We start from the raw sequence: 16,553 nt of genomic DNA, 5'->3' as shown, positions 1-16,553 counted from the left end.
TATTTTAAATTAAATAATGAAAAAATAAAAATAAATAAACCCAGTGACACCAGTTCTATCTCCCTTTTATCAAAGTCATGTGAGGCAGACTGGCTGAACAAGAAGGGGCTCAAGGTCAGCCATGGAAAGAATGACATCTAATAAACTGAAGCTCAGTCCAGATAAGACAAAGGAGGTTTTGGTAGGCTATTCATCTGACAAAGGTGGCAGCAGTTCAGCCTGTTCTGAAAGGAGCTGCACTCTGCTTAAAGGATCAAATTTGCAGTTTCCAAGTAACATTTTCACTCCAAGCTGAGATTTCAAAATGCACAATTGCCAAACATTTAGCTCCATTAGAAAATTGAAGCTTTTAAAAAGGATATTGGGAGGGGTTGTGGGGGAGTAATCTAGACTGCTTCACATTAGAAAATGTCTAAGCTGGGAGGGGGTGTCTCATACTGGTCCGTGGAATGCCTGTGAACTCTTCCACAGAATTCAAATTGTAATATTGTAAAGTACAATATAAAAAAATATAAGAAGCAATTAAAATCATATAGAATCTAGCATAGCTCATTAAAATTGCTACAACAGGCAGGGAAAAAATTAAATGGCCCACCCAGACCCTCAGCAATATTCAAGTGATCCAGGGTGTGTGTGTTAGAAACCACTGGTCTAAGTAATGTACAAATATACATATAAAAGTTAGCATAGAAGTCTGTAAGCACATCAAATACAAGAGTGTGGCACTTTTGGTTTCACCCTTTGAGCTATTACCAGCCCAGTAATATTCAGTGATATTCTGCATTAGAAAATAAAGATATTCTTTACCACCACCATCCCATGTTGAGTCCCACCCAGGCCCATGTAGAGGGGGGAAGCCGGGTTCACTTGTCCCAGGCCTCACAGGGCTAAGCAGGCAGGGGGCTCTGTCAGGGGCCTGCGGGACTTACACTGTTTGAGTTTATAACTTTATTCTAACAAGACTCCCGCCCCGGGCCTCAGACAAGCTCTGCACAGGGCTGACTCCATCTGAATACAAGGTGTGGGGGAAACTCATCTGTAATACTTACCCATTGGCCAGTTATCATATACATGCTTTGCAATGTCTGCTGCTGAGTCATTGGGTGAAAACAAGAATTCTTTCGTTTTTCCGCTTACCAAAATGAGGCGCAAATTTATCTGCAAGAGAAAGCAAATAATTAGGAAGGAATGTCAGAATTACAGAACTGAATTTTTATGATTAATGTGGATAAAACTGTCATTATTTTAGGCCAGTAGCCAAATAAAAGAAAAACAAATGTCACATAGAAAACATAAACCCAGTCACTTTTGGGCTGCGGTACGAAAAAACAGCAAAGACATCAAGTAAAAACTTCTTGGATTACATATAGACAAGTGACTAAAAAAAGACTATTGTTTTATGGGGGATGGGAGGGAACTTCCATTCCCAACCTGCACATGCTCTTTTTAGAGATAAGAAAAAGCCTCACCCCACCCCTGCTTTACCACCAAACTAGCAAATAGGGTTTAGCAAGCACCCCCTTCTGGTTTTGGCTCCAAGAATATTAATAAATATAATGTAAAGGGAAAATGAACCCGATTTGAGGCAATAGCCAATCAATATTTTAAAAAATAATTTATTATTTTGTGTACTCTAACCATCTTGCCGTGTTAGTGTCTTCTTTCTTGCAGACAAGAAAGTGTTATTTTTAGAGAGCATTTTGAGATTTGCACCAGTACAATTTTAAAAAACACAATTACTAACATTTTTGCAGAGTTAGCAACATAGGCACAGCATGCCATTAGAAGGCTTCATACAGCAAGAGCTTTTAAAAAACAAGATATTTGATATTGATCTTCCTGAGACATCATACCTTGCAGTAAACAAGCTCCTTCAAAGGATTTTAAAACTGAGGTTTTATTTTTGGTTATACTGTACAATAAATATATGCCTAACATATGATATAAATAAAGTATTTAGTCCTTTATTAGGAGCAGCTGCTTCTCTGCATAGAAATAACATCTGTTTAAACATGTTGAGAATGTAGTATCATGGCCCTAGACATATTTCAAAATTAAAATAAGAGGTCCAGTTTTATTTGCCCTCCCCCATCTTATTTATACTGTATATATTTAACATGCTGCCATTCTCAGTCAAACACACAAAACCCCTCAAGACATTAGGGCAGCTTGAAAAATTATTCTATGGTTAATAACTATGGTTTATTAGTTATTATCAAACTGTGGTTAAGAAGAATCTCACTTTCATAATTGTTTATCTTAGATTTATTGTGGCTTGTCTGGAATCCAGCAGTGTTACTTATATGAATAGTATTTTGAACTAATTCATTGTATCAGTTTGACTTATAAATATTGTAGTCTCATTTTCCTGAAACATGCTCCTGATTTCTCAGTGACTTTGTGCTTGTTTACTCAGGTCCAATTTCAGACACTAGGTTACAAACTGGGTTTGCACATCCAAGAATCAATCTACTATTTGACTTTGCTCATGTAACTTTCAAGAACTATCAGATTTCATTAGAGACCAGATTCCCACCTTAAAATTAACTTAGAAATATGTGATTACAAGTGCAAACAAATCTTGTGCTTGCAGCTTCCATGCATAATGAGCAGATCAACACTGCCATACTGACCCTTTTGGTTTTCATGGAAGGTACAAGGAAGAGCTGACTGCACTATCCTGACAGCAAATGGCTTCAAGTAACTTGCTCTAACTCACACAAAAGTTAATGAGTTTGTATGTTGTGGCCTAATGGAATGCTATCACAGAAATACCGAACAATTCTGAAATAGAGCCATTCAGACTGGTTACTGCATTGATTATTACTACATTAACATTTGTAAATTAAAAATAAATAAATCATGCAATTATTTCAGTATAATGCCAGCGAACATATTTACCATTCCCATAGTAACTGTTTTAAATATAATTTTAAAAAACCACATGTGCATAAGGACTCTTCGGGATACTAAACCTCTTTGGAACCTTTGTGTGACAGATTATGTAGCAGAGATAGAGAGTAGAGGGAAGAAGAGAAGAGACTGGATGGCCATATGAAGCTGCCTTAAACAAAAATCAGACCACTGGTTCATCTACCCAAATGCATTGGCTACATGGACTTGTAGCAGCTCCCAGAATCTCGGTCATCTTTCTCATCACTGCCTGCAGCCTGATCCTGGAGATGCTTTAAGAGCTTTTTTGTGTAGAGCATGTGAGTGCTCTACCACTGAGCTACTCCCAGCGCCAAATACAGTGTTCTGACGCATTTGAAACAGAAAGCAACAACACACACACCCAATCTAAGGTCTTACCCACACAGAGTTTACAACTTACAAGCATTTAGGGACACTGATATGAATTGCACTTTTTATACTGAAAATACTCAAAAGCAGGGTCTCCAGCTGTTGTTGTTGGACTACAAATCCCATCATTTCTAGCTAGCAGGACTAGTGGTCAGGGATGATGGGAATTATAGTCCAAAAACAGCTGGTGACCCAAGTTTGAGAAACTTTGCTCTACAGAATACCTAGATGTCATAGTTACAAGGAAAAGAAAGAGATACTGCACTTTCAGGGCTGAAACACATTTCCCCCCCTACATGGATAACCTATGGGAGGAAAGCATTTGTGCACTGTTACCTGGAATACAGTGCTTTTTTGCCAGAAATGTAGTCAGAAAACTAGTGGCGTACACCAGCCTTGCATGTAAGCTATAGCCTAGTACCCATATGAGACAAGGGTTGCCAAGCAGGTGAGTGAGCCGTTGAATGTGCCTAGCAGAGAAACCAGGCAGGCAGCCAGAAGAGGGAAGCCCCCTCTTGCCTCACCCAGCCCAGGAATGTAACTGCCGCAGCTCTGTCCCTCCTCTGCCAATTCACAGTAGGCTGACATGGGGGAAAAGGGCAGGCTAGTAATTTTGTGGGAGAGGGGTACTTGCAAAGCTGGTGTAGAAAGAGGTATCTAAACATAAGAAAGTCTGGAGTGCTCTCCATGGAAACATGGTGAGAAATAGACACTTATCACCACATAACTTGTGAACTTCAAAAAGAAAAGCAAAACCATGTTGGGCATGGATTACCTGGTGGACATTTGCTTGTACTGTGAAATTTGAAACAGCCTGTGCTAGACGTATTTTTATTTGGAAGGATGTACAAAGGAGGGTTGTCAGAGATTTCCATTCTTGAAAGAAAAGATCTGTTTTTATGTTGGTTGTAAGCAGAACAATACCCTAGTGATCACACACTTACATCTCAAGGAATGTAAAGTTCATGCAAGATTAACAATGCTGTAGACTGCTTCATGAATTATGGGTCATCATGAATTATTTCCCCCTCCTACTACAACCATTATCTGTTTAGAACATACCTACACCGACAAATATGAATTGCAAATTGTGTGTTTTCACCACAGAAGGACATGAGAAAATGTAAGTTTTAATGTGGTTCACAATCCATTTCTGTATTTCTTCAGAATCACAATGAACTGTGCTATTATTTATTTATTCTTTTGTTCCTGCTTAAAATTCTCAAGAGCAAAACAATATCTTCATGACATACCTCTTGGGCTTTAAAGGTATTTCATCTTTTAGTACTAATGTGGCAAGCTGGGAAACCACAAATACTTAATGAAACTAAGGGGAATACTCTTGAAGGGAAATGACCAACAATAAGACACAACAGGTTCAATTAACATTTATAAGGAGGGGAGGAATCTCATTTAGTCCGTATAGTAAATTCTCTGTCAACACCTTCTAGAAGAAGCAATCCAAAGTCAGCAGATTCAAGAACTCCCCTATTTACTATGACTGTTTTTCCACCTCTTTCTCCCACTTCCTCAGCCCACACAACTTTCTTATTTCTGTTCTGGTTTCAAGCTGAGATGTCCCCTTGGTCAAGAAGGGCTACAATATCTGGTATTTACATGTGAAGTGAGCTTATGTTGCCAACAAGGACTAGAAACATGACTAGCTAACCTTGGTGAAAATGCATTGGTATAGCAGCAGCCAATCATTTTTAGGTCAGGCTGTCCAGCTTCATGCTACACTCAATTTATCTTCTGGAAAACCAGTTTTAGCCATTTAAAATCCAAGACACTTTGTAAACCAGTTTTTCATAACTCCTGACATAGGGATATACATAACCTTTTTGTTGGAGAAGAAATGTCCAGGAAGAATCCTATCATTAAAATTATGAATATAGCCAAGATGTTGCTGGAGACAGACAAGGCAATGGGACTAGGAATATTTAAGTAAGTATTTCCTTGTCAAAAATCATATAGAAAACTATGGTAGTTCAAATCCAATATATATAGTCATGCAGTCCTTTAATTTTATTTTAAATGGGGTGGGTTGTGGGAAGGCAAGCTGGAGATCATGCTTTTTCATAGAAAGCTTCACATTTGAAATCTGCTTTTTCAAAGGTCTGGTGTACCCAAAGTCTCATATGCTGTTTGAATCAGCATAGCCTAAATGATACTGGCTGGATAACAAAGATGATGTGGAAGTTATACGGACTGCATATAGTGAAAGATGCAAAAACAAATTTTCTACTTGAAGTCAAGGAATATTGGATTCATTTTATTGGGAATCAAAATAACAAATAATTTATCTGATTTATTAGTTATAATTTGAGGAATTTCAAACCATTAAGCCACTGAACAAAAAGTAGGATTAGGCTTGAGAGTAAAATATCTTTTGTATCAAAAATCATTTTCCATGCCCAACTTAAACGTCTGTAGTGGTGGTTTGCTCTAGCAGAAGTAAGCAACCCAGACATGAATGAAACACAGACCAAGAAGGCTCTCTTTTTCTTAATTAGTTGGTTGCGTTAAATATAGCTCATAGTAAACATTCAGCCACATGTAGCATAGAGGATCAAGGGTACTAATGCTGCCCATTTCCCTGGAGCAAAGCTCTGCGTTAATGAACTCTGACGTAGCTTTGCACAGCTGTTCATAGAGCATTACGTCCATCTTTCTCTCAGAACAAAAGGTTGGTAAACACCAAGTTGACTTATGTGAGTACTATACCCACATTGGATTTGCCATATACAGTACATGAGTTTTACTAACCAGCATTTCTAATGATGCAATCAAAAGCTTAGGTCAAGCATAAATTTAGCCAAATAGCTACAACACTGTGTTGTGAACTTCAGTGTCAAGCTGGAACCTGAATCTGCGGCAGCCCATATCCAGGGAGATTGCTCCATATATTGCAACACATTATCCAGCCCCAAACAGCACAAAGACCTACAGGACCGCCTCTCCTGGTATGCCCCACAGAGGATCTTAAGGTCCACAAATAACAACACTTTGGAGGTCCAGAGCTGCAAGGTGGTTATATTGGTCTCAACTAGGGCCAGGGCCTTTTCAGTACTGGCCCCGACTTGGTGGAAAGCTTTGTCACAAGAGACCAGGGCCCTGTGGGACTTGGCATCTTTCTGCAGGGCCTGCAAGATGGAGCTGTTCTGCCTGGCCTTTGGTTTGGACTCAGTCTGACCCTTATGTTTTCCCCCCCCCCTTATGGTTTTGATTTATGGGCTACTACTAAAATGAGGCTGCATTTTAAATTGTATTTTAACCCGTATTTTAATTAACTGTTTTTGTGTGTGTTTGTATGTGTGTGGGTTTTTTTTTGTTTTCCCCCTATTACTTTTTATTGTACTTTTATTGGTGTTAGCCACCCTGAGCCCGGTTCTGGCCAGGGAGGGTGGGGTATAAATAAAAATTATTTTATTCTTATTCTTATTATTGAGGTAAGCATTTAGGAACTAGCTGCCTTATACAGATTCAGCACATCTACCTCAATATTGTTCACAGTGACTGGCAGCAGCTCTGCATATAATGCATATACAATGGCTCCAGAACCAAAAGGATGAAACCTTACAACAAAGGTCCTCCTGACAAAAGTTTCCACTTCTTATTCTTCAGGAATTACATTAGTGGTGCTGCCTGAATATTAATAGGGAAGGAGAGATATGCTACTATAGTACTTGTTAGAAAAACAACAACAAAAACCAAGTTTCCCCACCCAAATTCTCTTTTGTGAATTTTGACAGAAACATCCTCTAAGTATTCAGCAAATAGTTCGCATTCAAGAAATATTTTATCAACAGCATGCATTGACCATTTGACAGCTGCATGCAGCATCGGCCAGCATAGTTTAAAATCTGACATACAATATTGTACATTTTCACTGCTTCATCCAAGACAGCTTTTTTTGAATCTCTGCCAAATTTCAATTCTGAAATTTTGAGGTTCAAACTGATCTCAAAATCCATATATCAGGATGTTAAAAGTTGCCAGGTTCCAAAAATCTTGTTTCTTTTCTTTGGGGGCGGGGAGAGACAAGTGCAACCACACCACTTTTCACACACTTCTGTTCATAATGTCAGTCTTATTTGAAATTACACATATGCCATTTCTCAGAAAACTGTGGCACACCCAAACCAAGTTACATTTAGAATTTTACACCCACATCCCCTTTGCAGCAAGAAATGCAACAGATACAACATGTATTCAGTATACAAGGAATAGCTGCTCTAAATGCACATGAAACTGAAAATAGGCTATTATTTTCAAAATTGTCTGTCACATACTACACAAAGCTGTAAGGAGATCTGGTGCTTTTAAAGGAAAGAAGGGTACATTTGTTATACAAGCATTTGCTATCAACCAACCTATTGTCTTGAGTTTTCCAAGCTTCAGCAGCTATTTAACAGAATATGGCCAATTTGTATCAACCTGTGACAAGTGATGCTGTCACTCAGTGGTGCCACAGAGAGCTAGGATATCTAATTTATTATTAATGTCTCATTTATTTATTAGTATTGTAGAATCAAATAATTCTCATGCACATGCACAAAAGATTCTGTAAAGTATCACTATTTAACTTATAGGCTGCCCTCCATCCAAAGTTCTCAAGGGGGTTTTAGGGGGTTCAGGTCAAAGCTTTTGAGTTTTTTTTTAGGAAGGAAAGCCCTGTTGTGGGGGGTTCAGGTCAAACTTGTTGAGCTTCTTTTAGGGAGGAGGGAAGGCCCATTTTGGGGGGTGAAGGGCCAAAATGTTGAGCTTTTTTCAGGGGAGCCAAAGTTGTTCAGCTTCTTTGGGGGGAGCCACTGATCTACCAGTGATCTACCACAGATATCTAGTGATCTGCCGGTAGATAACGATCTACCTGTTGGACGTGCCTGCTATACACTATCAGAGAACACATGAAAATTGGACCCTGAATGATTCATTAAATAAACTTTTTCCCCTTCAGTGCTGGCATCATCAAAACCAGCTCCATATTATGAAAACCACAGGCTTTATTTAACATGGGCCCCAGGCCAGAGTCTTATTAGTCTATTTGGTAAATCCTGTCCTGAGCAAAACTGCCTCAATCTGCATTGTTGGGGAAAAATCTATGTATAGGATCAAACAGACATTGCACACTGATATGTTTATATTTTAACTACAGAAGCATTTTTTGGAGACAGGACAGGGCGGGGGGAGTACCTGCACAATTAAGTTGTGGGCACACTATAGATCTCTGCTTGGAGCATTGAAAGCCATTCCTAAAATAGGAAACACCAGGTTAAGTGGGCCAATGAGCTGACTCCATATAACACAGCTTCAAATGTTCCATTAATTTGATTTTATTAGAACAGCAGTAAAGCATTATGGAATAACAATGTACTTTTAAAGTTCAGACTTAAAAAAAAAATTACAAGACATTTACTAGAAGAAAATGAAAGAAATTGAGCCAAAATACTTTTAATATTCAAGATAGGGTTATTCATCCCATGACTGTACAAGTCTCAGCTACTGGACAGCAGATTACAAGACTCAAAACTCTAGGCATAGATCTTTAAAGGACTAGCCTCCCAACAACTGATCCCCAACTGAGGTGTATATAGACTTTCTAGGATCTCTTAACACATTCAAATTAGTCGCCCTCAAGCTGTTTCATACAAATTCTGGACCAAGACAGTCTAGCTTTACCTGCTGTTCACAACCCTGAACAAAATAAGATGCACAACAATTTTTCAGGACTCCAGGGCATTCAAGAAGAAATGTGATATCATGACATAGTGCTTGGCCTGAAGTGGACAGGGGAGCAGATCACAAGGGCCTTCAACGATGCTATGCCATTTATCTTCCCCAAATGCTAGCTCATTTGAAGCAGAAACATTACAAGGAGTTTCCCATAAGACTTCTGATAATTTCAGATTTTGTAATGGTAACAAACTATATTGTAACAATGAACAGAGGTTTTCCTCTGTCTAAACCTAAGGATGTTTGTAATATCTGCCTCAGCAGTAACAGTTCACAACTTAATTAGTTTTTGATGCATGCACTAAGCCAAGAGCCTTCACCTTCCTCCCTAAATGCGTCACAGAAATCACTCAGGGGCTATTTACACTGCAGAGGAAAGAACAATTATGATTATCTACTGCAGTCTAGACCACAGAAGCCTCAGAGTAATGCAATATACATACATATACATGCATGCATATACATATGCATTATCACAATGCTACCTGAGATTGCAGGTAAGCCTGGCTAACCTCCACTTAGAATTCATACATCAGGTGAGGTAATACTGAAGTGATCATTGACACATTTCCAAAGTACAGGACCTTCCACTAGGATGACCATTGTGTAGATTTTTTGTGTATTGGTCAGACAGGTAGAGAGAGAGACTCAATTAAAATAAGTACTGTGAGATTGTGAAGACTAATTAATGTGCCCCTTACTAGTAATGAATCACAAAACAAACACTCCTGTATCTCTGGATATTATCAAAAAGCCTATATTGTCAGGCAGATTCAATGAAGAAGATACCAACAATTTTCAAATGGAATATAAAATGAACCAAACCCAGACTTGCCTAAGCATGTGATATGTAAAAACTGGAACTGGTCAGGGGTGCACATGTAATTCAGATTGTGAGCAATCATATGGAATGTATTCAAGAAACACAAATGGAATTAGCAACAAAATGTTGCAATGTGGGCTGTGTCTGTTCAGGGTTCTGGCCAGCCAACTGTGCCCTCTTTCAGAATACTCCAGTCCTCATATCCGACCCCCAATCACTCAATGTTCTATAGCCGCTAAGTATGCTCAGTGTTTACTGGGATGTTTGGGGGATGCTGTCCCTATTACATGAGGAAGAACTTTGTGACAGTAAGAGCTGTTGGACAGTGGACTCTCCTTCTCTGGAGATTTTTAAGCAGAGGTTTTTGTTGGTCATCTGTAATGGATGCTTTAGTTGAGATTCCTGCATTGCAGGGGATTGGACTAGATGGCCTTTGGGGGACCCTTTTATGATTCTATGATTCCATCTGCCTCCCCACAAAAAAACATTTTTTCTGCATTTTGGAAAACTCCAGGGGGTTCCTCCAGGTACAGTGGTGCCTCCGGTTGCAGACAGCATCTGTTCCGGAGCTCCAGCTGGATCCCGAGGTTTCCACAACCGGAGGGATCGCTTCTGCGCATGCGCGCATGGTGATAGAGCGCTTCTGCGCATGTGGCGAAACCTGGAAAAATACTTATGGGTTTGCTGCATTCGCATCCTGAAGGATACGCAACCAGAGGTACCACTGTATTCACAAACCCTTCCTATTGCTTCTCAGTAGTGTCTAGATGGCTACTATTTTGTCAGTACTCACTCTTAGGAGCAATTTTGTTACAACAAAAACCTATGCTGCAACTTGTTACATGCACTAACAGAAACTTTTGCACGTTACATTACTTGACTTTGAAACTGCTGTGGTCTAGACTAGGGTTTAATTAAGCCTTGTTTACATGAGAAAAAAAGTTGTGCATATGGGCAAGAAAGAAGGCAAAAGAGAGTATGCAAATATGGTCTTCTCTACATGCCGCTCTTCTTGTTTGACATTCAGCAACAACAGCCACCGTAGCTGTGTAGCAAGTGTGAGGGCAGGGAAAAGTAGTTTGGTCCAGCCTTTAATGCCACCAACCTCACCAGTTCCAGGCTTGAGACAGATAAAGGGGCTCTAGCCCCGCTGTATACAGTGCTTACAGAGTCATAGCATGTGGTTCATCGGTCCCTGAATACCTAAACAGGACAGGAGAAGCACAGAGCATCAGATTGCAAATCTGTGGCCTAGCTAACATACTGATCTAATCCCAGAATAGCAGGCTCTTCTGTACCACCTCAACCCTTCCCATGACATTGGAAACACATCTCTACCACTGACTAGAAAGTTTTCTACATACTTTTAGCAATTTTAATACCCATTTTCCAGTCCAGAAGACTTAAAAAGCAGGCAAAGCAGGCAAGGGAAAATAGCCGAACATGTTAAAGAAGCATTTGGTATATAATGCTATAGCCTCCTGTTTTAATTTTTCAAGTTGTGTAACAGAACAAGCTTCACACTAACATAGGCCTCCAATCTTTTTATAAAATGGAGATTTGTACAGCAACAGTAGCACTATGCAACTGTGTGCAACGCGGGAAACTTAATGGGGTATTGTAACAGCAGTATGGCTTGTTTTCCAGAGAGAAAAAAGCTACTTCTGGTAAATATCAGCCACATCATTGTTAAGAGTCATTTATTAAGTCACAAGACCCTGAATTCACAAGCTATCTTCTTCTCCGTTTCAATTTATTTAAGTTTCTGAATCTCTTCCTGCACAAACTTGTCAAATGTATTACTAACTGATCCTATATAATTGAGGAAATGTAGCTTGCACATTTTAAAAAATGATGATAAAACTATAAACAACTTAATCAGAAAAAATTAAGTAGTGTACATAATATAGGCACAAATTAAGAGTGAACACCCAGCTAAAAAAATGGTAAGGCACAACACTTTAAAGTATGGAGATCAAACATATGCCTCTAGTACTCGAGTTTGGATAATCAATTTGAACCACTATTAGTCTGGGTCACACATAGTGCTACACAATAATTTATCATTATGGCTGAAGCCTGTCCAGCAGTTTGTATAGCTTGTTTACAGCCAACAAACCATGATCTGAAGTCATGGTTTGTTGTTTGCTTACAAACCTTGGTTTGTTTTAACTATGGCCTGCTGTTTCATGTGAACGCAGTACTCTTCATTAACTATGGCTTATTTGACCACTCCACCCCAGACACTCACCTAACTACAAACAGCAGCTGGAAAACAAAAGAAAAGTTTGGAAAAACAAGTCACAGTTTGCTAGATCATCTATGGGAGAACTTATGATTAACAGATAGTTTTGTTAAACAAACCATGGGTTAGCATTACAGGCAAAGACTAATTTATGTGAGTCCAATGATGTATGACTGCAACTGTGTGCATTGCACAGAACCCGGGAGTGACTTTTAAAATGGCTAAAATGGCCCTAAAAGAGCCCAGAAAGGGTAAAAAAAAGGTGTGGACACACGAGCCTTTACAGCTGCAATCCCAGAAGCCCTTGCACCGACTGTTGAAACCTGTAGAGAACTGGAGTTTGAGCAAGTAGGTTTGAAGGGAGCAACTGTGGTGGAGTGTGGCATCTGGTAAGTGCTTTTGGTTTATGAAAGGGTTTTTCAAGAGCTTCCAGAGGTTTAGAGGGTGTTTGCAGGCTTTTCCAATGGTGTTTCACCTGCATAAATAGGGAGTTGCCTGCATTTGCTAACCAGAGGAAGTGTTACAGTTGAGTAGAGAGATTTCCTGGGAAGTACCAAGCTAACTTCAAAGGGGCAGTATCAAATACTATCTAACTACATGAGACATGAAAAAATTGAAATGAGATTCAAGTAGCCAAAGCTTGAAGGACTATGGCAAAACCCCTAGAAGACATTGATTAGGATAATTTCAGGGACAATGATCCGCAATAAGATAATGCTGACTATAGTCCGAGAACATTTACCATCCTCCATTGCTCAGTAATGCCCAACAAAATACAATGCCCAAATTGCACCTTTTGGAGCACACCATGAACAAGAATTTATGCTACACTGTGGTGTAGGGAAGTTAGACCAGGACAACAGCCTGGTTCAGAAGGAAATTCCTTGGCTCAAGAAACGCTTGGAGGACATAATTTGGCCCAAAATAGTACATTAAACATAGAATAGGAATGATGAATTGCTGAGGATGATACACACATGACCCCATTGTGTTGATCTTAAGATTACTAAAAAAATTAAAGGCTTTTCAGTATAACTGTGTCAGTGAAATTGTAGTTATTAATATTCAGACAGAGCATAACAGAATGTTTTAAGTGTTGGAACACAGTTTGGTTTTCTTAGCTTATTCATTTGAAGTCAGTTTCCTAGACCCCAGGCATAAGAAATCTGGGTCAGAAAGCACAAAGTGTACAGCTAGCTACTCCAACAGAACAAACAGCTACAAGCAAAAAAGCTGCAAAAGGGTCTTTATCAAAACATTTTAAATAAATGCAGTCAAGCATGTTAGAAATTCTTAGAACTCCAACAGGTTAAGTTATAGTCTCTTCAGAAGGTTCATACAAGTTTAACAGTTTTAGCAGGTGTTGGGTTTTTTTTTTAATACTTTCTCTGCACCTCTTGTTATATCCATTCCTCACATACAAGATCTATTCCCACATCCACTCTGCTGAAAAAACAGCTTGCTGCTATGTGTTTAGAGGGGGGATATGTGGCAAGTGATTTTTCTGTCCTCACTGGGATAGCTCAGTCAGTAGAGCATGAGACTCTTAATCTTAGGGATGTGGGTTCCAGCCCTATGTTGGGCAAAAGATTCCTGCATTGCAGGGGTTTGGACTAGATGATCCTCATGATCCTTTCCAACTCTACAATTTTATGGTTCTGTTATTCCTCCCTCCTTACCACAGTCAGTAACTATGTTCTTGAAATAGAAGAGCTCAAGAAAGAGAGAGAAGGGCTGTTGAACCATGGTTCTCAACTATGTGCTCAAACCACATGAGGTTGCATTCTTCCTTCATATGGTTTAGAACTATCAATTGCTACAAGATATGATGACTATATGCCAGCTCCAGAATCAGAGCCGAGTATGTCTGCATATAAGTTACTACAGAACAACTGTGGGAGACAGCATTCATGTCTTGGGGCTTCCCACAGACATCTGGTTGACCACTCTGGGAAACAGGATGCTGAAGAAGACATGGTACAATGGTGCCTTGGGTTACAAACACTTCAAGTTACAGACTCCGCTAACCCGGTAGTAGTACCTTGGGTTAAAAACTTTACCTCAGGATGAGAACAGAAATCATGTGGCAGTGATGCAGCAGCGGGAGGCCCCATTAGCTAAAGTGGTACCTCAGGTCCCAGATTCAATCAGTGACACCTCCATTTTTAAATAAAAAGACTCAAATAGCTGGTGTTGGGAAAGGCTTCTGCTTAAGACTCTTGCAAGCTGCTGTCTGAAGAAGTGAGAAAAGGTGAGCATCATTAGCTCAAAGCAGCCAACCTGGCAGACTTAATTATGTCTCTGAGTTGCAGCCCCTCCCCCCCATTCCAAACAGTAACTTTCTGCTTCATAATTGTCAACTGCTTCAGGGCTACCATTAAAAGGAGTGCTATAGGCCATCTAATGCAACCCCTTGCCCTCTGCAGGAAATTCAAAGCCAGAGAATTCCCAACAGATGGCTACCCAGCCTCTGCTTGAAGAACTCCTGCAAGGGAGAGCAACCACTATCTCATGTAATTAGTTCCATTATTTAACTGCTCACCATTAAGAAGTTTCTCCAAATGTCCATTATTGAATTTCAATCTTGAACTGCAGTCCTGACCCCTCAATCAACTACTTAGGCAAGGTTGCACATAGTTCCCTTTATCAGAGAAGACAAAATAGGAGTTGGGCAGTTCTGCCTTCACTGAATAAACTCTCTCCAAACCATTTGGCTGCATTTTTTGATTGTCTTGTGAATTTTCCTGCAAGGTTGATTGGGTGGAGGGGCTTTAAGCATCACAGACAAATGGGAAATGAAAGATTGTGGCAAAAATATAACAAGGCGGCTTATGGGGAAATAAGTGGATGTGAAGGAGGAAATGCTATATTGAGAATGCTTCTTTTTATATTAGTGTTCAGAGTTGGGGGTGGGATTGCTTCCTATATGTGAGAATAAAATATTTTAGCTTTTCAATGATTACTGTTTTTCCACCCCAGATATAGCCATTATTTGAATTAGACATATTCAATTATGAAGTTATTTCACAGCCAGCAACAAATTTTCTTGCATAATATTGTTCATCTATTTCCAAATACAGTTATTAAGCAGAATCAAGCACCCAGTGGTTTCTTTGTATCTCTTTACCTATTCAGGTTTTTTAAAGAAAATTTCTCTCAAAGCTCAGTATATTCAAAATATGGTGCTGGCCTTTGGCAACTTCCATGTTCCAAACGATCTTTAACCAGCATCAACCAAGCACTTTACATTGCCTTATTTGCCTTACATTGCCTTATTTCTGAGGTTTTGTTTTTTCACTCACCATCATGCAAAAAGCAATCGAAAATCCATCTGAATTTCCAGTCTAAGTTGGAAAACACAATTTCAAGACTGCTTCCTGTTCTGTTAGAGTAATAATTCAAACTACAAAGTTCTAAACAATATAGAACGAGCACTGCCAGGTTACACAGCAAACAATTCCAATTCCTAGTCAGATTATTCTTACATCATTGTTTATAGCTGAAGTAAAGAAGCCCAGAATATAAGGTCTAGTATGACCACAGTTTTGACAGTTCGGTGTTTACTGTTAAAGAAATGCTCTCAATTTCCATGTTTCCAAGATTTGATCAAACAGAGATCTCAACAGATAACTTGATCGAAATCTTTTAGAAATCTTTTAAGGTACTGTTCTGTAAAACTTGAGAGGCCCCTTTTTAGAAAGTGACATTAGTGGCATTAAAATTTAAGATCTCTATTATTGAAGCTATACTGAAGCTATTTTCAGGTTACCTTGCAAAACAGATTCTTTCAGTTCAAGCCCCAATGACTCCAACAATAATTAAACCATGAATTTAAGATTTCTCAATAATTCTGCAAAGAAAAGCACTTGAGCAAGGCATTGACACTAATCAAAATTTACACACAAGCACAATCCAGCCAAAATTAGGAGTTTAATATCTCAATAATTTCAGTTACATTTATTTCAAAAAAAGTTAACATACATTACAGTGATGTCCTCTTTTTTCAAAGAGGGCCAGACTTGATGAAGTGAAGGGCTATGAGGGCTGACCAAAGGGCCAACCAAAGTTATTGAGCTTTTCTTTGGAATGAAGTTGTTGAGCTTTTTTGGAGGTTAAAGTTGTTGAGGTTTTTTTTTTTTTTAGGATTTCACTTCTGGATATAAAGTGCCACAGGGGCCAGATTAAACCAACCGGCGGGCCTGATTAGGCCCCCAAAATGGACTATGGACATGCCTGACATACAAGCTTAACTCTTAAATGAATTGGGCTTTTGGCTGGATTGCATCTTGCTTCATTTTCGGTTAGCAAATGTTTCAGTACATACAGCCAACACAACTATATAGTAAGCTTGAGTGTGTTAGTGCGTGAACACACCCAACCGACAAAAGCTGGCCTAGTTCACATGACACCTTAATTCAAAATATGGTTTACTGTGACCATGCGAATGTG

At 39.2% G+C, this 16,553-nt stretch overlaps 2 protein-coding genes across 4 annotated transcripts in view; one reads left to right on the top strand and one right to left on the bottom strand.

The window, feature by feature from the left end:
* Nucleotides 1–16,553, top strand: part of USPL1 (ubiquitin specific peptidase like 1) — a 362,686-nt gene that overhangs the window by 125,302 nt on the left and 220,831 nt on the right. The gene's annotated exons all lie outside the window — the stretch shown is intronic.
* Nucleotides 1–16,553, bottom strand: part of UBL3 (ubiquitin like 3) — a 37,711-nt gene that overhangs the window by 8,290 nt on the left and 12,868 nt on the right. For 2 of the 3 annotated variants that reach the window (XM_083609345.1, XM_083609344.1), the window contains one exon: nt 1,050–1,158. In XM_083609345.1, coding sequence (XP_083465471.1) covers nt 1,050–1,158 — 109 coding nt within the window. Of the gene's footprint in view, nt 1–1,049; nt 1,159–15,406; nt 15,430–16,553 lie in introns of those variants that run through there. The other variant, XM_083609346.1, reaches the window with a different exon arrangement.

The sequence above is a fragment of the Podarcis filfolensis genome (genome assembly GCF_964270895.1).
Source record: "Podarcis filfolensis genome assembly, chromosome: 4".
NCBI lineage: Eukaryota > Metazoa > Chordata > Lepidosauria > Squamata > Lacertidae > Podarcis > Podarcis filfolensis.
Note: the sequence above shows the minus strand (reverse complement) of the source record. Positions and strands in the feature narration are given on the sequence as shown.